This window comes from Cervus canadensis, chromosome 32 (assembly GCF_019320065.1).
Source record: "Cervus canadensis isolate Bull #8, Minnesota chromosome 32, ASM1932006v1, whole genome shotgun sequence".
NCBI lineage: Eukaryota > Metazoa > Chordata > Mammalia > Artiodactyla > Cervidae > Cervus > Cervus canadensis.
In genome coordinates, this window is record NC_057417.1 from 16,425,543 (window position 1) to 16,451,360 (window position 25,818).

General features: G+C 42.1%; 1 protein-coding gene across 6 annotated transcripts in view; it reads left to right on the plus strand.

Annotated features, from left to right (window-relative positions):
- TNRC6A (trinucleotide repeat containing adaptor 6A) overlaps positions 1-25,818 on the plus strand; it is a 96,323-nt gene that overhangs the window by 59,909 nt on the left and 10,596 nt on the right. For 4 of the 6 annotated variants that reach the window (XR_006267107.1, XM_043456481.1, XM_043456485.1 and 1 more), the window contains 13 exons: positions 1,000-3,576; positions 4,801-4,977; positions 5,680-5,855; positions 6,966-6,998; positions 8,514-8,594; positions 8,937-8,988; positions 13,419-13,561; positions 13,955-14,101; positions 14,267-14,404; positions 14,879-15,007; positions 15,461-15,538; positions 15,806-16,016; positions 18,921-19,052. Coding sequence is in view for 5 of the 6 variants with exons in the window: in XM_043456481.1 (XP_043312416.1) it covers positions 1,000-3,576; positions 4,801-4,977; positions 5,680-5,855; positions 6,966-6,998; positions 8,514-8,594; positions 8,937-8,988; positions 13,419-13,561; positions 13,955-14,101; positions 14,267-14,404; positions 14,879-15,007; positions 15,461-15,538; positions 15,806-16,016; positions 18,921-19,052 (4,074 nt within the window). In the remaining variant the exon portion in view is untranslated. The remainder of the gene's footprint in view (positions 1-999; positions 3,577-4,800; positions 4,978-5,679; positions 5,856-6,965; positions 6,999-8,513; positions 8,595-8,936; positions 8,989-13,418; positions 13,562-13,954; positions 14,102-14,266; positions 14,405-14,878; positions 15,008-15,460; positions 15,539-15,805; positions 16,017-18,920; positions 19,053-25,818) is intronic. The other 2 variants (XM_043456482.1, XM_043456483.1) reach the window with 2 other exon arrangements.

Below are 25,818 nucleotides of genomic sequence, written 5' to 3' on the forward strand. Positions count from 1 at the left end.
TGGGCTTACAGCACCTAGTGTCTGGGATATGACTTAAGCATATGTATTACTTACACTAAATATGATTCTGATAACTATTGTAGTAAAGAACTACAATATGAACAACCCCCTGAGGACAGTCTTAAATGCCCGCATCTTATCTCTGAAGATTTCTAACTTAACCAGATTTTTAAACTGAATGAGAGTGATGCATTTGGGAAAATATTATAAGCAATAAAATAACTAGATGATAATACATAGCAGTAAGTCTAAGTTTATAGGATTATATGACTAGTCATTAATGTCTTCGATGTCAGCAGTTGAATTTTTAATCGTAACTTTGTTCTTTAGCGTATCAACCGTTTTCTGTTGTCTTCTAATAAACATGGCTCTGAACACATTTTTATGAAGGCAGTATTTCTACTTGTGTGCTGTATTTTTCAGATTGAATTTGAACACTAATGAAGTGCAAATATAATGGAAAAGTCTTTATAATTCTTATAAACTTGTTATAGTACCCAAAACAGTTGTGTGAAATAGCTATTCTAAAAACATGTGGATAGAAAAGGGTTCCTAATATATCTCTCGTACATTTCACCAAATTTGGCCTGTCCACTTGTCATTTCCCATTTGCATCCCAACGCCTTCCTTCCTGAGGTTGGGCCTCCCAAGCCTAGGTTGCTTCATCATCCTAATAAATCATTTCTACCTTGTCCTTCCTGACTCCAAATTCTTTATTTGCTGATATGTTCATTCATTCATTCACATATATATTGAGAGCTATTATGTTCCAGGTACTGCTGTATGCTCTTGGAATAACATAAATGAACAAAGCAGCAAAATTCCCTGCCTAGGTGGAATTAATTATTGAATATGGAAAGTTGGTGGCTGGGATATAACCAGTGCCCTTGTAATTATATTGCCAAGTGTTATATTTTGTTGAGGAGCTATACACATTTATAATGTATCCATCTTTTTTTCAAACACTTGATACATTTTTGTGTTTCTTCTTTATTCTAGATATAAACCACAATACTTCAGGATCCCATTATGAAAATTCAGAGCGGGGACCTGTGTCTTCTACAAGTGACTCTAGTACAAACTGTAAGAATGCTGTTGTGAACGACTCCCCTGAAAAAGAAGCATGGCCCTCGGTCCCTGGCAGTGATCCGGAGTTGGTTTCAGAATGTATGGATGCTGATTCTGCCTCCAGTTCTGAATCAGAGCGACACATCACTATCATGGCTTCAGGGAGCGCAGGCGGTGAAAACGATGGCCTTCGGAACAGCACTGGACTTGGATCCCAAAACAAGTTTGTGGTTGGTAGCAGCAGCAATAATGTGGGCCATGGAAGCAGTACTGGGCCGTGGGGTTTTTCCCACGGAGCCATAATAAGCACATGTCAGGTGTCTGTGGATGCTCCTGAAAGCAAATCAGAAAGTAGCAACAATAGAATGAATGCTTGGGGCACTGTAAGTTCTTCATCAAATGGAGGGTTAAATCCAAGCACTTTGAATTCAGCTAGCAACCATGGTGCCTGGCCAGTATTAGAGAACAGCGGACTTGCCCTAAAAGGGCCTGTAGGGAGCGGTAGTTCTGGCATCAATATTCAGTGCAGTACCTTAGGCCAGATGCCTAACAATCAGAGTATTAACTCTAAAGTGGGTGGTGCTTCCACCCATGGTACCTGGGGAAGCCTTCAGGAAACTTGTGAATCTGAAGTAAGTGGTACACAGAAGGTTTCATTCAGTGGTCAACCTCAAAATATTACCACTGAAATGACTGGACCAAATAACACTACTAACTTTATGACCTCTAGTTTACCAAACTCCGGTTCAGTACAGAATAATGAACTGCCTAGTAATACAGGGGCCTGGCGTGTGAGCACAATGAATCATCCTCAGATACAGGCTCCCTCGGTTGTAAACGGCACTTCCCTTTCTCACCTTAGCAATGGAGAGTCAAAAAGTGGAGGCTCTTACGGTACTACATGGGGTGCCTATGGTTCTAATTACTCTGGAGACAAATGTTCAAGCCCTAATGGCCAAGCTAATGGTGACACTGTGAACGCAACTCTAATGCAGCCTGGCATAAACGGGCCTGTGGGCACTAACTTTCAAGTTAACACAAATAAAGGAGGAGGCGTGTGGGAGTCTGGAGCAGTGAATTCCCAGAGTGCATCCTGGGGAAATGGTGCAAATTCTGGAGGAAGTCGAAGAGGATGGGGAACTCCTGCACAAAACACTGGCACTAATATACCCAGCGTGGAATGGAACAAACTGCCTAGCAATCAGCATTCCAATGACAGTGCAAACGGCAACGGTAAGAAGTTTACAAACGGATGGAAATCTACTGAGGAAGAGGATCAGGGTTCTGCCACATCTCAGACAAATGAGCAAAACAGTGTGTGGGCCAAAACGGGAGGTGCAGTGGAGAGTGAAGGTAGCACAGAAAGCACTGGACGCCTCGAGGAGAAAGGGACTGGGGAGAGTCAGAGTAGAGACAGAAGGAAGATGGATCAGCACACGTTACTCCAAAGCATTGTGAACAGAACGGACTTAGATCCACGTGTCCTGTCCAACTCTGGTTGGGGACAGACTCCTATTAAGCAGAATACTGCCTGGGATACCGAAACATCACCTAGAGGGGAGAGAAAGACTGACAATGGGACAGAGGCCTGGGGAAGCTCTGCAACACAGACTTTTAACTCAGGGGCATGTGTAGATAAGACTAGCCCTAGTAGTAATGATACCTCATCTGTATCGGGGTGGGGAGATCCCAAACCTGCTCTGAGGTGGGGAGATTCCAAAGGCTCAAGCTGCCAGGGGGGATGGGAAGATGACTCTGCTGCTACAGGAATGGTCAAGAGCAATCAGTGGGGGAACTGCAAAGAAGAGAAGTCCGCATGGAATGATTCGCAAAAGAACAAACAGGGATGGGGTGATGGGCAAAAGTCAAACCAAGGGTGGTCTGTCTCTGCCAGTGATAACTGGGGAGAAACTTCAAGGAGTAACCATTGGGGTGAGGCTAACAAGAAGTCTAGCTCAGGAGGTAGTGACAGTGATAGGTCTGTTTCTGGTTGGAACGAACTCGGTAAAACTAGTTCTTTTACATGGGGAAATAACATTAATCCAAATAATTCATCAGGCTGGGACGAATCTTCTAAACCGAATCCTTCCCAGGGATGGGGAGACCCTCCAAAGTCTAATCAGTCTCTAGGTTGGGGAGATTCATCAAAGCCAGTCAGTTCTCCAGACTGGAACAAGCAACAAGACATTGTCGGATCTTGGGGCATCCCGCCAGCAACAGGCAAACCTCCTGGTACAGGCTGGCTGGGAGGACCTATGCCAGCCCCAGCGAAAGAGGAAGAACCCACGGGCTGGGAGGAGCCATCCCCAGAATCCATACGTCGCAAAATGGAGATTGACGACGGGACTTCAGCTTGGGGAGATCCCAGCAAATACAACTACAAAAATGTGAACATGTGGAACAAAAATGTCCCAAATGGCAGCAGCCGCTCAGACCAGCAAGCACAGGTACACCAGTTGCTACCGTCTGCAGGTGCCATCTCAAACAAAGAGGCAAGCAGTGGCTCCGGTAAGTTCTTGTTTTCTGGAGTCTTGATTGTTTTTCATAGTACTTCACAGGAGCAGGAGCCTTGTTTCAAATTTACTGTTTTTGGATGTGCACACAAACCTTTTTTTTTTTTTTTTTAACTCTAATCCGGGAGAAGTTTGCAGGGAAGAAGATTATGGGGAAGGTGTTACTGTCAGGAAACGGCTCTGCCTTTGGTAGTATTGGCCATGAATCCCACCTACTCCGTTCTCTCTCCGGAAAGTTATAGAAAGCAGAATTGGAAAAGGGATGTCAAGTGGGATACCATACACTTTACTCATCTCAGTTCTTCTGAGTTGAGCCGTTACGTTTTGGTTTTATTATTTGACTATCCCCAGAAATAGAACAAGTATCTAAAAGTACAGTCCTCTAAAAATCTAGATACTGTAATTGGTTGTAGATGGGATTTATTTAAGTAGGCATGTTGAATACCATGTGTGTGTGTGTGACAGTGACATTTTTCATTAGTTGTCATTGAGATGTGCTGTCTCTTTAATGGAGGTTTCATTGAATAATAATCCCGTTGGATGTAGAGACAGAAGTGTTTTCCTGAACTAACGTTTCAGCGCCTAATTCTTTTTTCTGAGTATTATTAATTTAGATTTAATTCTTACAAGAAATGTGTATGTATCTAAGGGGAAGGCTGTTGAGGGTCTTTTAAAACAATGTATATATGGCTTGGCTTTGCCTTTGTTGATTATGGTTGACTTTGGACAGCCTAATAAATTCTAAGAAGCATTGTCCAGCATATACAAGTAGGATGCCCACCTATCATTAGTCTTATATTAAATACACTTTCCAGAACAGTGATGTTGAAAGGTTGTACTTACAGTAAAAGTTTTATACACATACTGTTACCCAGCTTGATCATCTGCTTTACTTCACTAGGTTTGACTCAGAATGACTTGGCTTTTCTAGGAATTAAATTCATCCTCAAAGGAGGATGACTTGCCATAATTAAGATTATTCAATAGAATCTGCTGTGTACCTCGAGGGCAATTCTGAAAGAAGAGGTGAAAAAAAATTATAGTTAGATTATAATAATGGAAAATTATTTGTCTTCTTTACATAAAACAGAGGCCATCCTTTTTGCCCATCACAGCATCATTATTTAATACACAAATGTGAAGGTCTTCTTTTGTTCCCTAAGTATTCCTTATTACCCCTTCAACCTGCTGATGACTTCTTTTCCCACACTTTCTAAAGGCTGGGGTGAGCCCTGGGGGGAGACTTCAACTCCAGCCACAACTGTGGATAATGGTACTTCAGCCTGGGGTAAACCCGTAGACAGTGGGCCTAGCTGGGGCGAACCCATTGCTGCGGCATCCAGCACATCCACGTGGGGTTCCAGCTCTGTTGGTCCACAAACATTAAGCAAATCTGGTAAGTTACTGATAATTCCTGGTTTCCGTTTGATAGCAGTGGTGATCTTATTGTCTGTAATTAAGTAATTGGTTAACGTTTATGGCGTTGATAATGTATCCACATAGTATTGTAACTGTCAAGCAACTTTCATGCTATCCAGCACAAGAGACTGAGTATGATAGTCGTGGGAACACATATCCAAGCGGTCTGGCTCAGGCACCAGACAGGTCCCTAAATACTACACAGAAAATGAACAGAGTTCAGGAAGGACCCTTCATATTCAGATAGACACTGTTACTATTCTTGTAGGGATTCCAAAGACCAAGTATAGTGATGAGATACTTTCTGCTTCTGACCTGCATGCTGTACTTTTGAGCCATTCTCCTTAAAAATATGTATTAAGATGAATTTTTAAAAATTCCATGCATCCTCATGGCCCTAAGCAAATACGAACATGAATGCCACCAATGTCCCATGTTTAGGAACTCTTTGATTTGTAAAAGCATGAAAAGTGTTTTATTGGAAATTTTACTAAAAATAAATTCTTGTTTAGCTTTTAGTTATGTATATAACATACACTTTTGCCCTGCAAACCTGGGAAGGGAAATAAAAGAGGGTTTTTAGGTTGTCCCCCAGCTCTGCCCTATTAATGAGTGCTCATCCTCCAGAAAAAATTGTTTAACTATAACATGTTTCTTTTTGTCACAAATCCACAATCAGGGCCAAAATCTATGCAAGACGGCTGGTGTGGTGATGATATGCCCCTGCCTGGAAATCGCCCCACTGGCTGGGAAGAGGAAGAGGATGTAGAGATTGGAATGTGGAATAGTAATTCATCTCAAGAGCTTAATTCATCTTTAAATTGGCCACCATATACAAAGAAAATGTCTTCGAAGGTAAACATTTCAAGGGCAAAGCCCTTGAAACTTTAAATTCCAAAGGTAGCTTCCCCACAGAAGATAGTGTGCTTGCCTGCCTGTGTATGGCAGTCAGTATAGTCCAGGCAGTCCCCAACTTAGGTGGGGCTTCCTGTGGGCAGCCACCTAGAGACCGAGGACCCCAGGGAGGTCCTTCCTCCCCACTGCTACAGCTGGGCATCTCTCTCCTCCTCCCTCTCCGCCAGTGCTACCTGGGACAACCCCTCACCCCAGGACGGTGCTGCAGGGGGGAGGATGAAGAGAAGGGCAAAGCTCCATGTTGACGCCTCCCATCCCACTGCCAGTTCATCTCCCATTCCACCTCCTTGCCTGGAGCCCCTAACTTCTAGTTACTGTGCTCCTTATTCGTCCACCATCTTCGTCCCTTCTCCACTCCGTAAGGTCCTGGGACGGAAATCCCTAGGAATGAGTAGAGAGTTTGGTTTTGCTTTTATATGTGGACAAATCTTATTCCAGACCTGGGTCTGCATCAGAATTGTAAGGAATTTGTTAAAAGTATAATCTCCTATACCCTAGGCCTACTGTTGTTTTGGAAATTGGACCAAGTTTCTTGTTCTCAACAAGCTCTCCAAATGTTTCTGATGCAGAGCCAGGTTTGAGAAGACTAGTGTCAGATTTTCTTGGGGCCCATTTTCAAAATATGTGCTTAGTCCCCCCAGGTGATTCTGATATATCTTTTCCAACCTGTTTGAGAATGAATTCTTTTTGAGGGACCTTAGAAGGCAGATACCAGTAGCTCATGGCCAGGGTCCCTCCCTTTTGAGCCTGGGATTCTAAATCTAGGACCTTTCATTTTTAAGACTTTTCTTCATTGGGCTGCAGTTGCCTGTTGCCTCACCATATAGATTATGAATCATTTTCCCATATTTTGCATAAATCATTTGATCCTCATAACCTTCTGAGATAGAATACTGATAAGGAATTTGAAACTGGAAAAGGTGGTGGCTTGCCCAAAGTTGCATAACTAGTAAGTGACAGAGCAAGGATTTAAGTTTAGGTCTTCCAGTTCCAAACCCTGTGTTCTTCCCACTGGACCATGCTGTTTTGTGACTTTGTCTTTCCTTACAGGGTCTGAGTGGCAAAAAAAGGAGAAGGGAAAGGGTGTGTAGCCTTTTTACTCTTTCTCCTTTGTTTCTACTAGTAAAAATCTTTTAGAAAGCAACTGCAAATATTTATTTAGCCTCTGCTGTGTGCCAGGTACTGTGCTTAGGGCTGGGGGTTCAGAAACACTAGGATAACAGCATACTTCAAGGAGCTCAGGGTTTCGTATGGGCGTGTGAGGAGTGCTGTAAGAAGTGTTAGCTTGAGTTTCAAAGATGCCTGGGAGTGGGATGTGTTAGGAAAAGTGGTAGCCTGAAATACAGAATGTGGGGGGGAAGAGGTGACAGTCTACTCCACAGTTAGATTAGGGGCAGATACTTAAAGTGTTTTCAGTACCATGCCAGATAATTTTAACTTTATTTAGCATAATGTGTGGAGCCAATCAAATTGAATAAAAGGCGGCGGCATCGGTTTGGTTTTTAAAATTGGAAGAAAGACCAAAGTTAGTGATCTCATTTAGGAAGCTTCTGCATTCAGGTTAGAAAGGACGGCCTGAATTGGGAAGCAGAAATAAATATTTAGCAGAAGGGACTGATGTGAGAGACATTTGGGATTAAAGAGACAGATCTTAGCAACCAGTTAAGTATGGGGTGGGGTAAAAGAGGAAAAGGAATCAAAGTCAACTTCAGAAACCTTGGAAAGGGTTAGATGCTTGCTTCAGAGACCTGCTTTCAAGGGGAAATTACGAAGCTGTGTTCTGTTCCACAGTCAGAAGGAACAGGTAGTAGCAATGGGATAGGGAAATTATGGCAACAAACTGAGAGTGGTTCTGTGATCATTTATGGGAGGCCTTGGTCTCTATGGCTTCCAGCCTCCCTGTCTACCAAGCGCTAATCATGGACCATTTGTTCTCTCAGCTCAGATTTCCAAGTAGTTTCCGTACCTTATACCCCAACCAGCCACGGAAAGCCAACACCAAGTAGGAAGAATCCCAGCTTTAGTTGCTGCTGGGGATATTGTGTTCTTGGCAACATAAATTGGAATTTTAAAATACTCTTTCGTATGGAAACATATGGTGTTTTTTCAGTACAGTGCACATAGCATAATTAAATTATGGTTTTAATTGGTTTCTTTGGACTAACCTGAGAGTCTAGTGACTATTTTTACTTTGCTTTGGTGTGAGAATACTACAAATCCAAATTATAATTAATTTTTTAGAACACAGTCCACTTGTACTTTGGAAGCTGTCTGAGGAACAGTTCTTCATTATCCAGAGGACCTGTATACTTTCTGTAGGTCATCAAGGCCCTTTGCTTCTGTCTTTTCCTTCTGACTGCTTGCCCTTAGAGATTTCTCTGTGCATTACAGCTATACCAGAGGACTGGAGCAAAGGAAGTTGAAAATCAAATAAGTTGATTTTTAATTATTAACAACTCTGTGAGAAGAGTTGATTGGAGGAGAAATTATTGGCTAAAAATGAGAGTTGGGAATTGTCTTGAAGTTTAATTAATCCATCACTATACCCAGATAAATAGAGATGGCCATGGCATCTTTCTGCTCTTTTATTTTACAAAGGGAATGATGAAAGGTGGAAACAAACAAGAAGAAGCATGGATAAATCCATTTGTTAAACAGTTTTCAAATATCAGTTTTTCGGTAAGTATGTTTTCTTAGCAACCTCTTCCCCATTTAATGGTGGTTCATAACCTTACCCTAATTTCATTTTTTTTGTTGTTTTCTTTAATTGTTCTCTGAGTCGTTATGAATATGCTGAGGTTAGAATAAAATTTTCCATGAGTTCTTCTTTATTTTTATAGTTATAGCTAAAAATACTGATCACATATCTTTTTTTATTATTTTTTTCTCATGTTAGGCAATGAAAAATGAGGTTTTATGAGCGACTTAAATTTCACAAATGAGGAAATAAAGTAAAATGCTTCACTTTTATTTTCGTTTGCAAGTTAAGATCAACTAACAAGCTACTTTTTTCTTTTTCAGAGAGACTCGCCAGAAGAAAATGTACAGAGCAATAAGATGGACCTTTCTGGAGGTAAGAAAAAATTAAATCAGCTTGAGTTTCGTATTCATCATTGATGGGGAAACTTACCTGTGACATAATCCAACTGAAAGAGCATTGATCTCAACCAGGAGAGGGAGCTATGGGTTTCTGCTTCAGTGTTCCTGTCCTTTCTGGCGTACATTAGATTATGGGGATTATGCGATTTGGTGTGCCTTTTAGAGTGTCAATCACTGTACTGAGCTAATGGTACTAAGCTAATGGTGCCGTTAGTCTTTGGTTACTGCAGGTTTAGTCCTGTCAGGAATAAGTTATCCAGGTTGGGTGACACAGTCTTCTTAATTTAGGGAACACTTTTTACAAAGGCCCAGATACAATGACAGAAACATCTGAAGCCATATTGGAGAAGTGGCAGGTAGTTCCATGTAGTTGAAGAATAGATATAAATTGACTGTGGTGGTGGGAGTGTGGTGATAGTAAAAGCTGTACCTAGGTGGATTCACTAGAAAACTAGGTAGGTGCTAAATCATGTGGCGCTTGGGTGTCTGAACTTTATTCTGAAAATAAGGGATTAAAGAATTGTAAGCAGGAAAATGAAATGATTTGGATTTATGTTTTAGAAAAATAATCATGGCTATAGATCGAAAGTCTCGGGACAGAAAACATTGGCAGCGGAGGAAGACTAAAAGATACTAAACATAGAAAACCAGTTAGAGATTTTGTTGCTGTTGCTAGTAAGAATTTTCATAGCTCTAAGCTAAGACAGTTGATGGGAAGAATCTTAATTCAGTGGAGATATAGGAATCAGAATCAGTCAAAGTTGATAACTGGTTTGAACCAATTTGTTACAGAGGATGAGCATGAGCAGCATATGGTAAAAGATAATTCCCAGCCTTCTTGCCTGGACGGTTTTGTAGGTAGTAGTGTTACTGTTTTAGTCTGAGTCCAGGTGGAAGAGAGGGACCATATAGTAATTTGAACAGGGAAAGTTTAATACAGATGTAAAGAATTACTGTTAGATTGATGAGAGATTGGCTAGGAAGAGATAAATAACAGGACCTCCTAAGAATATATGAATAGCCGATATAAGAAGTAACCTAGAGACTAAATTGTAAAAGTCAACCTCAGCACCTTAAAAATGCAAAAAGGGAAGAGAAAGAAGAAAATGGCCTATACAGCTAACAGATAGATAAGCAATGGATAATAGCAGAATTGTTGCTTATTAGGTGAAATGGTGAGAGAAACCACTCCTACTTTCACCTTTTGATTCTTACTGCATCCTTTTCGGATGTTGTCTGTCAGCTTGTTTTGTAACTGAGTCTTCAGTAACCACTTGTACCTTTCAGCTTGGCTAGCTACTTCTGGATGATATCTGTGGTAAAACCACTTAAGTGCATTATTACTCTTTTCTTTGCTATGGAATGAGTTCTCTGATCAGACAGTGCTGTGAGGAGCGATGGATAAGGCCTCTGGGACCATGCATGGTAAGGGCGGGGGATCCATATCCAGAGTGTGTGTCTCCCTGTGAGGACAAGGCTCTGCCTCCTGCCTGACTCACTTCTTGCTGGGATGCGGTGCTGTTGGAGCTTGCCGGCAGTCTACCCTTCTGGGGAGCTGGGACAAGCTTCTCATGGAGGGCTCTGTCACCATAGACACTCGGCTACAGAGCTGCTTGGAGGTATTTGGGGATGCTGGGAGAAACTGGCCTCGGGTGAGGCTGACCATCCTGAACTGCGAGGGCAGGGCACAGGAGAAGCTGGAAGCACTGCCGAAGCCTCCAAGAGCAAGTAGGCAACACTTCTGCCGGCGGCGTCGCCGCGGTGCCCCTTGCTGATAAAACCTCGGTGCCAGCTGGCAAAGGGAGAAAATGTAGAGCCCGGATACAGTTTCAGAGAGCAGTCAACAGGGTGAATTTGGAGCTGAGAGACAATAAACCAATAACTGGCCATTATTTGAGATAGGAAATATATAATAGGTTGGATAGACAGGATTACTGAGTTCAGAGTTGCTATGAAAACCATGTGGTGTGGTATCCAGTAACGAGTAAAAAAAAAAAAATCTGGGTGTGGAGCTTATAAAAGGTAGGACTGGAGATGATAAGTGTAATTAATTAGACATTAATGGTAGTACAGCTTCAAAAATAGGTCGTGGAGGGAATTCCCTGGTGGTCCAGCGGTTAGGACTCTGCGCTTTCACGGCCAAGGGCCTGGGTTCCCTGGTTGGGGAACTAAGGTCCTGCAAGCTGCGTGGTGTGGCCAGAAAATTTAAAAGTTAAAAAAAGGGGGGGTTGACTAGAGGCTTAGAGTGATGGACCAAAGACAACATCTGGGGCAAAAATGGCATTTAAGGAAAGATACGAGGAGAAGTGGAACAGGTTTGAGTAGATGGGGTAATTTTTCAACAGCAAAACGAAAATAGAGATTTGAAAAGAGGAGAGGGATTGTCACGGAATGGATTTGACCCTGGAGGTTAGGAGGCGTGTCATTAGTAACTTAGCCAAGGGCTACGGGCCAGGAAATCAGTCCTGGGTGTTCATTGGAAGGACTGATGTTGAAGCTGAAACTCCAGTTCTTTGGCCACCTGATGCGAAGAGCTGGCTCATTGGAAAAGACCCTGATGCTGGGAAAGATTAAGAGCAGGAGGAGAAGGGGATGACAGAGGATGAGATGGTTGGATGGCGTCACTGACTCAATGGACAGGAGGTTGGGTGAACTCCAGGATTTGGTGATGGACAGGGAGGCCTGGCGTGCTGTGGTTCATGGGGTAGCAAAGAGTCGGACACGACAGAGTGACTGAACTGAACTGAAGGGCCTTCTTATATGATTGGTCAAGGGAAGGCTGCCACATTTGGAGCTCAGGTGGTTTCTGAAGTGATGCCGAGTGGTTGGAGGAATAGTTTGGGGAGAGGATGTATCACACTACCTTTTTTTAAAAGATTTTATTAGATAGGCAGAAGTAATGTGGATTTTTAGGAAAGAACAACTTGGAGAGAGATTTGAGAGAAGAGTTGCCTGCGTTAGATGTGAAAAGTGAGGAAAAGAGTTCAAAATGGCTATCTTGGATGTTTCAGTGAATTAACAGAGGGAAAGAGAACAGAGAAGAGTTTGTTGCAAATGCTTATTGAAGAATACTTTCTTTTTGGTGGCTCAGACAGTAAAGAATTTGCTTGCAATGCAGCAGCCCCAGGTTCAATCCCTGGGTCAGGAAGACCCCCTGGAGGAGGGCATGGCAACCCACTCCAGTATTCTTGCCTGGAGAATCCCATGGACAGAGGTGCCTGGTGGGCTATACAGTTCATGAGGTCACAAGAGTCAGACATGACTGAGCAACTCATACTTCCCTTTGTTAAAAATTTTTCCTTTCCACTCACCTAAAATGAGGTTGTAAAGGTGGGTGTGTCATGGTGGTGGCTACAACAGCAGTTCTCTCAAAAGAAGGACAGCAGTTGCAAAGAAATTGTGGGTGAGATTTGAGGATGGAGCCTAAGGAACAAGGAAATGAACTGCAATTTTCACAAGTTGAAAACCAAGGTCTCAAGTGTGTGTGACTAGGAGAGTAAAGACACCGCCTCTGAGCCCCATGAAGATCGAAGGGCAGTACCGTCCTTGGTTTCTCCAGGTAGAAGTGACGAAGGGGCGTCCAAGTGACCGTGCCTGCCGGCAGTTAAAGATGTGCCAGTGAGCACAGGCGTCGAGTCAGGGTAGACTTGGTATTTAAGGGTCGCCGTGACGGTGAACAAGCCTAAGGGAGGCCAGTTTGAAGAGAGTTGAAAGACTGAAACCTTGAACACACTGAGCACATCCCAACATCAAAGAAAGACAAAGAAGTGGGCTCAGCTGTGGAGAGAGGAGGACTCAGGACAGGCATAATATGGGACGATGTGAAGTTAGAGACTTGTTTAGGATGGTAGCCTGGGAGCTGGCTCTTTCGAGCCCAGATTTTTGCTAGACACGGGGATACCATGAGAGGAGGTCATATTTATTGCAGAGAAGTCAGTGAGGAGAGCAAAGCAAGCCCTTAGGGAAGGGAAGAGCTTTTCCATCTGCTGAATGGGGGTTATGATAGTAGAGTTATAAGCAGTAAATGAGAATGCGTGTTCACAACAGTGCCTGGCACGTTGTAGACATCTGCTGGATGCTGGTTTGTTGCGGTGCTGTCTCTGTTTGTTACTAGAAACTATGTTGTTATTATAAAATTAAGCAGAGTTGAGATGACCAGCGATGTCTTACCTTTCTGTTTACTAGTCTGTTTTCAAGTTATTTGGTTCAATAAAATGATAGTGTCTGCTAAACCTAACTTGTGAGGAATATAAGATTTATTAAATGCTAGTGCATTTTTCACATGTCAAGGCAGAAGTCATTTTGGTTTGGAAGTGAGTATTTCTTTTTCTGTTGTAAATTTATCTGAAACCAGCTAGGTTAATTGTCTTCCTACTTGATGACATAATCTCCTGCATTTGTTAGGAATGTTACAAGACAAACGAATGGAGATAGATAAACATAGCCTAAATATTGGTGATTACAATCGAACGGTCGGGAAAGGCCCTGGTTCTCGGCCTCAGATTTCCAAAGAGTCTTCCATGGAGCGCAGTCCTTATTTTGATAAGGTAAGTTGTCTGTCTGTTTTCTATCTTGTTTTACCCCTGTGGCCAAGAAAGCAATACACTTAATGGTATGATTTCTCACTAATAGTTTAGAACATTTAGTGTAATATGAAGTGTTATAACCCAGTTCCAAGTATTACTGGACTTGGGCTTCATTGTCCTTTTATGTCAGTTTATCACAGGGATCGTGTTTTATATTTTCCTCTTAATCCCGTAAAATATGTTTGGTTCTTTTTGTGTGCTCTAGAATTAACACTAATCTGATCTCTTCTGTTTTCTACCTGTTTCCTGTTGATGCTGGAATGTCATGTGACTTCTCTCCTGTTGCTGCAATGATTTCTCCCTTCCACTTGTTTGCTTGGCTGGTGTTGCACGTCTTTCTGTCTGTCCAATCAGGATGGCATTGTAGCAGATGAATCCCAAAACATGCAGTTTATGTCCAGTCAAAGCATGAAGCTTCCCCCTTCAAATAGTGCACTACCTAACCAGGCCCTGGGCTCCATAGCAGGGCTGGGTATGCAAAACTTGAATTCTGTTAGACAGGTAAGTCCACATGTGTATTTCAGGCTCTCTGTTGATTTGTATAAGTAATAAGAGCTCTCTTACATGTAGTTGCTGTGTTTAAATCAGTATTACAGTGTGTGGTAATGAGATGTTAGTCCCTGAAGAATCCCAGTGTTATTTGGTGGTGGTGGTTTGTTTTCGTAGAATGGCAATCCCAGTATGTTCGGTGTTGGGAACACAGCAGCACAACCCCGGGGCATGCAGCAGCCTCCAGCACAACCTCTCAGCTCATCTCAGCCTAATCTCCGTGCTCAAGTGCCTCCTCCATTACTCTCCCCTCAGGTGAAGAAGCTTTTCCGCTGTATTCTCTACTGTTTACCTGGAGTAGAACCTCAAATAAATTTATATTTGAATGAGATGACTGGTTGGTCGTCGGATTATTTATTGGCCACTTTGAGATGCAGCTAATTCTGAATGAGTTATTAGTACAAAGGGTTGTGGGTAGGGTGCAGCAAATGAGTTAAAGAAAATTTAAATCTCAAATCTACCGTTCTCTTCCATAAAGTACCTTGCAGAGAGAATGACAGTAGCAGTGTGCTTTGACTGGCCGAGGGTTCATCACTGCCACTTTTCACTTAACTCATGAAAATACGTGGGAACAATAGGTTAATGCAGCCAGAAAGAACAACCCCCCCCCCCACCCACCGTAATAATCCACAAGTGTAATTGTTCTGCCGATATTTTAAAACACATAGTATGTTTTGTTAGCTTGAGTTTCTTTTATCAACATAGTTAACTTACCACTGTGATCCTCAGGTTCCAGTTTCATTGCTGAAGTATGCACCAAACAACGGTGGCCTGAATCCGCTCTTTGGCCCTCAACAGGTAGCCATGCTGAACCAGCTATCCCAACTAAACCAGCTTTCTCAGATCTCCCAGTTACAGGTAAGTAGAATAGAATATAACAGCCTTATTCAGTGTACATTCATTGTGTACTGTAAACTCCACACTAGAGTCTGAGCAGGAAGTGTCAATAGACAAAGCAAGCATAGTCGTGGCCCTCAGGGAGCTTCTAGTCTCTAAGTGAAGGCAGATGGTAAACTGGAAGGGCAGAGTGCGGTGTGAGCAAGCCCAGCCAAGTCTGGGGTGGCCGTGGGAGTAGGATGACCAGAAAACATTTACCTGATGAAGTGGAAGTTTAGATTGAGCAAAGGACTGAATTCAGCGGAATGGCTGGAGGCCAGAGTCCAAAGGAGAGATGATACGGGATGAGGCAGGGCGTGTTGGCATCAACTAGATGGAGCCGTGCCTTTGTAGGCCCCTCTGCCACAGTCACTCTGCGGCACGCCTGTCTGTGATGATGTGATGCTGACGACCTGTTTGCACTTTTCCTCCCAGCGATTGTTAGCGCAGCAGCAAAGGGCGCAGAGTCAGAGAAGCGTGCCTTCTGGGAACCGGCAGCAGCAAGACCAGCAGGTAGGTGCCATCCTTCCCCTTGCTTTGCTCACACTCAACTTAGATCGATTCCATTGTCATTGTGACAAGGCAGTTGAAATGCCTTTATTAAAATATAATGGAAAACATTATTAAGTCTTCTGTCTGCCTGGGGGTCTTACTAACTGGTGGACAGTGATTCTTCACCTTCCTGATGAGAAGGAGCGGAATTCAAAAATGAAGGGGGGATCGAAGGTATCCATAAAGACTTCTCTCCACAACTTTTCCCAATCATTTTGTTGTTTTAAGGGTCGACCTCTTAGCGTGCAGCAGCAGATGATGCAACAATCTCGTCAACTTGATCCAAACCTGTTGGTGAAGCAACAAACTCCGCCATCTCAGCAACAGTCACTCCATCAGCCAGCCATGAAGTCTTTCCTTGAAAATGTCATGCCCCACACGACACCTGAGCTGCAAAAAGGGCCATCACCAATAAATGCTTTCAGCAACTTCCCTATAGGTGGGTTTCTCCTTGGCCAAAGCATTGGGCTGGTGCTTGGTGATCACAAGTTGACATACTGCTGTCTGACCTGTCCACTTGTTCTCTCATGAGCACCGCGGGGTTCTTCAGCTGCTCCGTCTCTGAGTGGCCACGCTTCTTCCAGCATTAGTCTCTCTTCATACTTCAGGAACATCTGTCTCTGTTCAAGAAAATCACGTATTTCACAAAGCCCATGCCCAGGTGGTGCAGTGGTAAGAATCCGCCTGCCAGTGCAGGAGATGCAGAAGGCGTGGTTCAATCCCTGGGTCAGGAAGATCCCCTGGAGAAGGAAATGGCAGCCCACCTCAGTATTCTTGCCTGGGAAATCCCGTGGACGGAGGAGCCTGGTGGGCTGCAGTCCATGGGGTCACAGAGAGTCAGATACTCCTGAGCACAGCACAGCAGCATGCTCGTTTGAAATGAGTTAACATAAATATATTTCTTTTTAAGACTCAGGTATCTTCATTATAGGATAGGAAGGGGAGGGGAGGACTGAAATTATTAGAGCACACCAGAGAAATTTTGAGCTTTGCTGCTTTGTAGAAATAACTTGGAACAGTCACATCTGAAATTTTAACTATTGTTTAAATGTTTATAATAAAAATAGGTATGAGAGAAGGAATTGCTTTTATTGCATTTACATTTGCTCCCCCCAACCCCTCTTTTCTTATTATGTCTCCAGGTTTTTTATCCCCTCTGGGAATTTCAGGTTTATATGTCTTCTCCTTCCTTAGGTCCCTTTTTTTTCTTGTGCCTTTGAGTATCTTTTGACCTTTGATCATTTACACCCTGTTCGTTTTCCTTTTTCTTTCTCTTTTGTAAACCAGCTTCTTTGGTTACTAGCCCAACTTTGTTGAAGACGTTCAGTTAACTAGCATGTTCTGGGCTGTGGGCGGAGGTTGGGCCTGCTGTTGTCCCTGCTCCCGATTCCTGTTGGCTGGACCTGATACATGACTCAGCTCTCCCTGGTTTCACCATGGACTCAGCTAGGACACTGATGGAACTTCGAGTTTGAGGAGTTATTAGCAGTCTTTTTACATTCCTTTGTCTGTTAGGTGAATATCATAGAAGCCATGTCCTCCCAGAGACAGCAGGATGGTGATAAAAGAATACCCAGGTGTACATTGAGAGGTTTTGGTCTCACTAGAAAGGAAGTGACTCTCACTGTGTGATTACATACTGAGCATATAGATTGGGCCACTGAGGAGATAAGTTTCTAAATAAGCAATTTCCTGTCCTGGCTGGCCGTAGAGCAAGAGACTTTTTCCTGGTTAAGGAAGTCTGCTTTAACCCAGGCGGGCAGCAGTGTGGTTGTCTAAATCAGGCACTGGCAAACTACAGCCCATTGGTCAAATTTGTCTAGCTGCCTGATTTTGTAAATAAAGTTTTATTGGAACACAGCCATGCCCTTTTGTTAATGTATTTCCTAGCTGCTTTTGTGCTACAACAGAGTTGCATAAAGACACTCGAACCGTGTGACCCACTGAGTCTGAGATATTTACTGTCTAAACCTTTACCTAAAAAGTTTTCCGACTACTGGGTCTAAATGGTGAGTCCAGAGGGCAGTAAATTTAATTACTTTCTCCAAATAGGGGTGATACTAGCGAATTTATATTATTAAAGTTTTAAGTTTGACCTGGTATCACATGGACTCTCCACTAGACCCAGTATCTAAAAACCATTTATTTTGAAACTTTAGATTGAGAACCATTTGGATGTATTAAACAAAGGTTCTGGCTCTTGCTGAAAATTTTTCTTTTTTAAATTTATTTCCTTTTTTTTTTTTTTTTGGTGGCATGCAGAATGTTAGTGTAGATTTCAGCACTGGAAAGATTTAAGCAGAGAAGTAATAGAACCTCACATACTTTTTAAGAACTCATCTTGACTTATTTTTCATTGTGTGCCCATTTATATTCTTTTAATTTCTTACCCTGTGCATACTTCCACTAAAGAAAACATTTATCATCTTTTTTTTTTTGGTCTTACTGCATGACTTGTGGTATCTTAGTTCCCAAACTAGGGATCGAACCTGTGCGCCCTGCAGTAGAAGCAGGGAATTGGAAAGTTATCATTTTTAACAAGCATCTCAGATTATTCTGTAGATGATGGTGCCCAGGATCACACTTCAAGAAACACTGGCTTAATGGTCAGTGACTAAGATAGAAATTTCCATCTTTGTTCCAAGAGAATATCTAAGGCCGATATGTGTCACTAGCAAGTCAAGTAAGTTGCACCTTGGGATACAAGAGTCTCGCCCTTAGGTACAGTCCTGCCCTTACAGCAGGACAGTTTTACTTTTAAATAACAGTATCCTTTGGTGGGTCAGGCAGTTGAAAATTGTTGTTTATAAGCAAAAGTTAGCAACTGAACATGGTCATTTGTAATTCTTCATGCATGGTACTCTTGGGAAGTTCCTAAAGAGATATATTTTAGTAGCTAAACAAATACTTCACTGCCTTAGAATTTTCTCTTATTTTGCCAGGGAATTTAAAAATAATCAAAATTATAGGAGTAGTTTTCCACAGTTAATGCAAGTATAGTACTGACAGTTTTGTGGTTTAAAAATGTGTATTATTGAGTATTAGCTAGCTCTCTAGAATTTCTGTGTGTTGCTTTCTCTGGTACCCTAGGCAGGCTCGCTCTTCTGACGTTTCTGCATGACCTTGGCCAGGAGCCCAGAGTATCTGTCCTGCCTGCCTTGCCTTTGTCTGTAATCATTTGGCTGCGCCACATTTGCAGGATATTTATTAAGGAACATTAGACAGGATTGAAAACATCAGATTAACTGCAGACGTTTTTCTAGGAAATGAAAGTTGTGGTACCAGAAGGAGAATGTGCTATATTTTTATAAAGTGGTTTTTTTTAATTGTTATCTATTTTTAGGCTTGAACTCAAACTTGAATGTAAATATGGATATGAGCAGTATTAAAGAGCCACAGTCAAGACTAAGGAAGTGGACTACAGTGGACAGCATTTCTGTGAATACATCTTTGGATCAAAACTCCAGCAAACATGGTATAAGATGGCGTTCTTATATTCTGACTTCTTAAAAACTGTCAAATACCAAATTTAGACCTCATTTTTAAATATATATTTTCATAGCTAAATTCTCTTAAGAACCTTTCCTCATTATTGAAAAGTGCTTTATTAGTTATTGAATCTTAGTTAAAACAAAGTGAAAGACCTTCATTGTGCTATTGTGAAAAAGAGAGGTCGGAGCACATTTATTTTTTTACTTATTCCCTCTTTAGATGGTCATTTAGATTTTTGCTCTTATTTTACTGTTTTAATGTTCCGCTTAACATTTATTCAGTTTAATCTGATATAAGGGATTAAAGACTTCCACCATTAAAAAAAACAAACTTGATTTCTGCAGTTTCTTATCCATTCATTTAGTAAATGTTAATGAAGTATTTTCTGCTTTCCAAGAGCTGTGCTCAGTCGCCTGGAAGACATAGATATACGTGCATACAGTTGAGTATGCAAGTAAAAGTACTTGCTCTGAAGGCCCTCATTGTTTGGTAGCAAAAATAAACGTGTGAACAACTTTAGTTTGCTGTGACAGGTGCTCTGAGAATTAATACATATAAAAGGAGAAACAGTATAAGAATGTAAATCCAGTGGAAAAGTGAGTAAGGAATAACAAACCATGGGTGTGGCGGGTCTGCAAAGGCTTTAAACAGGGGCTCCTCTGAGCCGAGTCTTCGAGAGTTTACCAAAGGACTGGAGAAAGAACAACATGAAGTGGGTGGCGTGAGAAAAGCTCAGAGACAGGATAGCCTGGTGAGTTCTGCCACACGGGCATGTCTGGGGGTTGGCAGCCTGAGCGAGAGGAGAGGAGCAGGGTACAGCTGCTGTAGTAGGCATGGAGCAGTCAAGGAAAACTTCTGTGCCTGCAAAATCACTCTAAACCTGAAGCATGTGGCCACCTAAAGGTGCCCAAGGCTTAAAGGAGTCAGAGAGAGAGAAAGTGGGAAACAGACCTGAGAAGAGGGAGTGCATTGAAGGGAGCATTAGAATTAAGGACAAAAGGACTGGGTAACTAACTTCGCTCATTCTGCAAATGCATGATTATCTTTAATGCGCCTCCCGTTTATCTCCTTCCTCAGTCCAATCTTGTACCTCACCCTGGGCTCAAGGGTCGTTCCCAAGTAGCCTCCTCCAGGCTTTGTGCTTGAATAGCACCTCTTATGCATGTCTGTCTTCTGTAAGTATCCATCTGGGCCTGTCTCCATCACAGGGAGGAGTGAGTCTGTGCTTTGCTTACCTAGTCCCATTGGGTGCATTGCAGCATTCGGGAAACCTTTGTTAGGTGAAAGGATGAGTAGACAATAATGCGTTTATTGGTAGAGGAAATGTAGGAAACGAAACAGGCCTGCTGGGGCAGATAATGGATTGATTTTCGAGTGTGGTGTTAATATTTTGAAAATACCTCAACATGGACAAGCCCAGTAGAGGCCTAGTACTCAAAAGAAAAATCTGGGCTGGAATAAGATTCGGTGTTCATCAGAATGTTGATGTCGTGGATATGGACGAGGTTGCCCAGACTGATGGAGCACAGAAGGGAATAAGGACAGAATCTTGGAGCCAGTGGCAATAAAGAAACCTGGAGGAGAATGGGTGGAGAGATAGGTTGTGGAGACCCAGAGAAGTGTTTCTGCCATTTGATTGTCTGTCTTCTCAGGTTAAAATAAATTTTTCCATGTCTGCTTCACGTGTCTGAGCCTCAGTTTCTTTGTAAAAATGAAATATTTCCTTCCTCGCACTGCTGTTGTAGGTATAATATGTTTCATATTCTCAAGTGCTTGGTATGCTATTCCGGTGTGTAGTATGCATTGTATAAGTGGCATGTCATCATTTAGCATAGGTTTTGAAGTCACACTTGGAATTTGATCCTAGTTCTTGCATAGTGTTTGCATCTGTGAAGTGGAAAGGAAGCATCGTAGAATTACTGAGGGTTGAATGAGATAACATAAAGCTCCTGTCTCATTGCCTGGCGTGAGACATGCAAGTAGTGGGTGGTGGTATCTTCTATTATTGTTTTTCATTCAATTCAGTTAGTAACTTTACATTTTGTACTTTATCTTCTCTTTTTTTTTAAACTTTTATCTTTTTATCATTTTTTTACCATGCATTTTATTGTTTAATTCTGCATAAACCTGGAATGTGAGCAGTGAATTTTTAAATTTTTTAGTAATTAGCTTAGACAATAAATACTTTTATACCTGTATACATAGCAGTCTAATGAACATATTCTAGTAACATTCTCTTCAGAATAATGAGGAAGTTGATGCTTTTCTTTTACTTCAGTGTAGGTTCCTATTCTTTTTTCTTAATTTAACGTAGAGTTGATGTACAGTATTACACAAGTTACAAGCATACAGTATAGTGATTCACAGTTTTTGAAGGTTATACTCTATTTATAGTTATTGAAAAATACTGGCTAAATTCCCTCTAAATTTCAGGTTTTAAAAGGTTGTGTTTTTGTGTTTTAAGCTTTTCAGCCTGTTTAACGAAGGTGCTTTTTCATATCGTAGTAACTCTGGTTGTTTACACTGTCATTTTCTCCCTGAACTCCTCCTGTTTGCCCCGTGGTTCTTTTCCTTCTCTTGCTACATCTCTTCATCTTGGTGGAGACTTAGAGGCTTCTTCTCAGGCACATTCTTTGTGTTTGCTTTGTTTTCTGTTTTCCTTACATTACAAAGAGAAATGCTAATCATTTTATTTCTATTATTAATATTTTGGTGCCATTTGTTCTTTTTCCCTTATAAGAGTAAAATCGGGATCTAACTTCATGTATTTTAGGAGCAATCACCAAATGGCCGGTCTGTGTGTTACGTGCTGTTAGACCCTCACCATTTTGAAAATAAGTTTTTTGGAACCAGCATCCGTTCAAACGTTCACGAAGTTTCGTGTTCAGATTTCTGGAATCTCTGCAGAATGGAAAGATCTGCCGGTGCCAAGCTCCAGAGCTGTCACCATCCCGAGCTGAGTGGCTGCTTACTCTCTGGTTCTTCCCACTCCCCTCCCCCTGGTGGGGAAATATTTTTCTATACTCCCTAACCAGAGGGATATTTCCCTGAAATTGTGTTTCTACTTGAGGAAGGACCATGGGATTTTTTTTCTAAAGGCAACTTGCTTCACTTGTTTATAAAACCTGGTTGGCTCTATTGGCATTTGTATTTCTATGCTATAGAAAATGCGGGCTGTTTTTCTAATAGTAGCAGAGGAGTGTGGAGATCATTTTTTTTAAGGACGAATGATCTGATCGCAGTATTCAGGCTCACGTCAGAGATGGGCTGAGCCCGGAGACAGGAGAGGCCTGTGGGAAATGTTTGGCTGGCTCTGATAACTTGCATCACAGTCTTACACAGGTTCTATTTTTATCTCCATCTAGTGAAGCTTAGCAGGCTAGCAAGATAGTTGTGGAGCTGAGAAGAAAGGGCAAAGTCAAGAGAACTGTTTGTGTCAGAGATCCCCAGGTACACTAGTGTTCCTAGAGAACTCACAGAACTCAGAGAAGCTATAATATTCATGGTTATGGTTTGTTACAGCGAAAGAATACAGATTAAAATCAGTAAAGGCAGAAGGTGCATAGAAGAGAGTCCAGGAGAAACTAAAAGAAGCTTTCTGTTGTCTTCCCCTCTCAGTGTGATCTCTTGGACTTGATTCTCCCAGCAGCAGTGTGTGAGAACATGTACAAAGTATTGCCAAGCAGAGACGCTCACTCAAGCCTTCGTGTCCTCAGTTTTTATCAGGAGTCAATAGTCCTGGAACACACTTATGTGTCAATCTCTAGCACCCTGCAGACCCTACATACATAACTCTCTTTTTCTGTGATTGCAAAGATTTCGGAATCATTTTGATTTGGGTTCCCTGTGTGTTGAGACATAAAAAACATGATCCAGGCCCCATGCACAGAAGAATAGATGTTCACCACAAGTCCCGTTGTTATCGGAAACTCTTGCATGGCCATGGTTGTGCAAAGGAACTCTTATCTGGCAGCTGACAGGCTCTTCTGTGAGCTACAGGAGCCCAGCAACCGTCAAGGGCTGGTCTTGGAGCTCTTTGCCATGTGCAGCCTAGCCCTTCTGTGCTAACTCTTCTCTGTGCACCTTCCACAGTCAAAACACCAGGGGAGCAGAGTGGAGACAAGGACGTTGAACCCCGGAGTTGTGGAGCAGTGAGGGTTGGACTGGGCTCTGGGGTGTTTGTGATACTTTATACTTTATGGTCCCAAGATTCTGTTTTCTTCACCAGTTTATAAAACCCCTTGCCCCTCGTCGCCCAGAGAAAAGTACAATGTTCAGGAGCAGGAATACGTTCATTTCAGAGTTGAGGGCTGTTGCTTATAAAGAAATAAAAGGTATCATATAAAATTATATGAAAGAACTAGAACCAAATATATATCAATTTGATTAATGTAAGTGGGTCAAACTAATTTATTAAAAGAAATTCATATTGAATCCCAAAGTAAAACCTGACTGTATGCTATATACAGGGAACCCACAACAAAATGATTCCAAAATCTTTGTGATTACAGAAAAAAAGTTTATGTAGGAAGCAAAATTGACAGGATTTAGTTATTTTAGATAATAAGGAAGAGCTAGGAGAGACTTGTTTTCTAACTTAAGTAACATCAGATCTATGTTCCCCTGTTTAGTATTAAAAGGATATTTTGTGACATCGATTCCTTTCCTTTTCATTGGATTTTCTCTTAAAACTTTGACTAACCTTGGCTTAAAGGTCAGGTTGCTGCTTTGTACACACTGGACTGATGATTACCCGAAATTGAAGGTGAAATTGCCATGTAATTGAAGGAACACTGGAACCTGAATCAAGCAGCCCTGAATTCTAAGCTAACATGCCTCTCAGTGTTGTATTACATCTGGAGTTTCCCTTAAAAGTGGCAGCTGAGACAATGAAAAAATGTCAAAAGAAATACGGATTCTAGAATCAACACTTAACTGCAGTGTATTATCTCTGCTATGTATTAGCAATGGCAAGTAACTTAACCTTTCTGAACTTCAGTCCATCATCTGCTCAATGGGAGTAATAATAGTACCCCTTGTGGTGTTTTGAGGATGAGTAAGGCAATATTTCTGAAGCACTTAAGCACTAACCAGGGTTAGACACATAAGTGACCAGTGGGTCTCAGCCTTCCTCGTTATTGCTGTTGCCATCATTGTTACGTCATGAGTGCCCTCCCTCTAAGACAGGGCCATTTCTCCAGTGTAAATCCAGCTCTATTTGCTTAAACTAAAACCTCCCACATAAATTTTATGTTTCATTTTTCTGATGTTCTCCCATGTATTGACTGATAGAATGTAACTGGACCATGGCTAACACTTAAGTCACGTCTATTTTCCTTTTTAACAAAATGAAGTTTTAATAAGTAGAAATTGTTTCTTTTTAACAAGCGGAGGACAGGGAGTGCTTTTATTATTGCTGGTTCTTGCATAAGAATTAATCACTTGAAATTTGGCAATCATGCTTAGTCACTATATTACTTAGAACTACTACTTTATATATCCTACTTTATTTCCAAGTGACTTTAATTCAGCTAAGATACATAGCTCACACAGATAAAAGTAATAGCTCGATGAGGACGCCAGAGAAGGGAGGGCAGTGGAGTTGGTGGGATCACTGATTCAAGTCAGGGATGCGTTAGTGCCCGCCAGTGAGTGACTTGAGGTCCTGTGTTTTACCAGAAGCTCATAGCTGGAGCAGCCCTGGGTCCATGAACCAAAACTTTCCTCATATCTATTTCAAAATCTCCAATAGACAAGAGACTTTCCTTTTGTTGTCAAATCCAGTTTTGCGTGTCTGACGCACAGTGAGGCCAAACAAATGGAAATGTCGGAGTTTGGAATAGTGTAATGCAAGGCCAAGCAAGGAGAATGTTCAGCTAGTGCTCAAAAAGCCCAACTCGCCGTGGTTTTCAGGGGAAGAGGTTTTTTATAGGCAGGATTGAGGGGGTGGACTGCAGGGGTGTTACCGTCCTCTGGGTGGTGAAATAACACAGTGGTGGCTCAGGAGTCTCCGCCACTAGCCTTCTGGTCCATCCTCGGGGGTCCGGTGCTCCTGCTCAGCCCGCAGTCACCGCCCTCCACCCGGCTGGAGGAGGAGGAAGCAGGGCCTGGCTGTACTGTTGTTTCTTGACTGCCTTTCCTTTGTTTCTGTATTCCCTCCCTCCCCTAATTGAACCAGCCATTTGGAACTCAGGGAAGGTCTAGGAGGCCGAAATCTTTTTTCTACAAACAAGAAATGGGGGACTCGGAAAAGCTTTTGTAGGCGGGAGAACCCCCGAGGGATCTGATAGGTTTCACTTTCTTCACCCTTGCTCCTCCCCATTCCAGAAATTGAATCTAGAAATTTAAGAGGCATTCTCTTTTTTAAAAAGTTTACTGAGATAATTTACATGGACAGGCCTGCTTTTAAAGTGTGCACTTCTGTGGCTTTTAGTACATTCTCAGCGTTGTGTGCCCATCACACCGTCACCCCGGAGGAACCCCTTTGGTGTCATCCCTCCCACCTCCATTAGCCATAAGTGAACACTAGCATTTTTGTTTTCTATAGATGTGTCTGTATTGGACATTTCGTGTAAGTGGAAGCATGTGATATCTGGTCTCTTACGGCTGGCATTTTTGGCTTAGCATAATGTTTTCAAGGTTCATCTGTGTTGCGGCATGCTGTATTTCATTCCTGTTTATAGTTGAATTGGATCACATGTACCACGTTTTGTTTATGTACTCATCAGTTGGTGGATATTTGAGCCTGA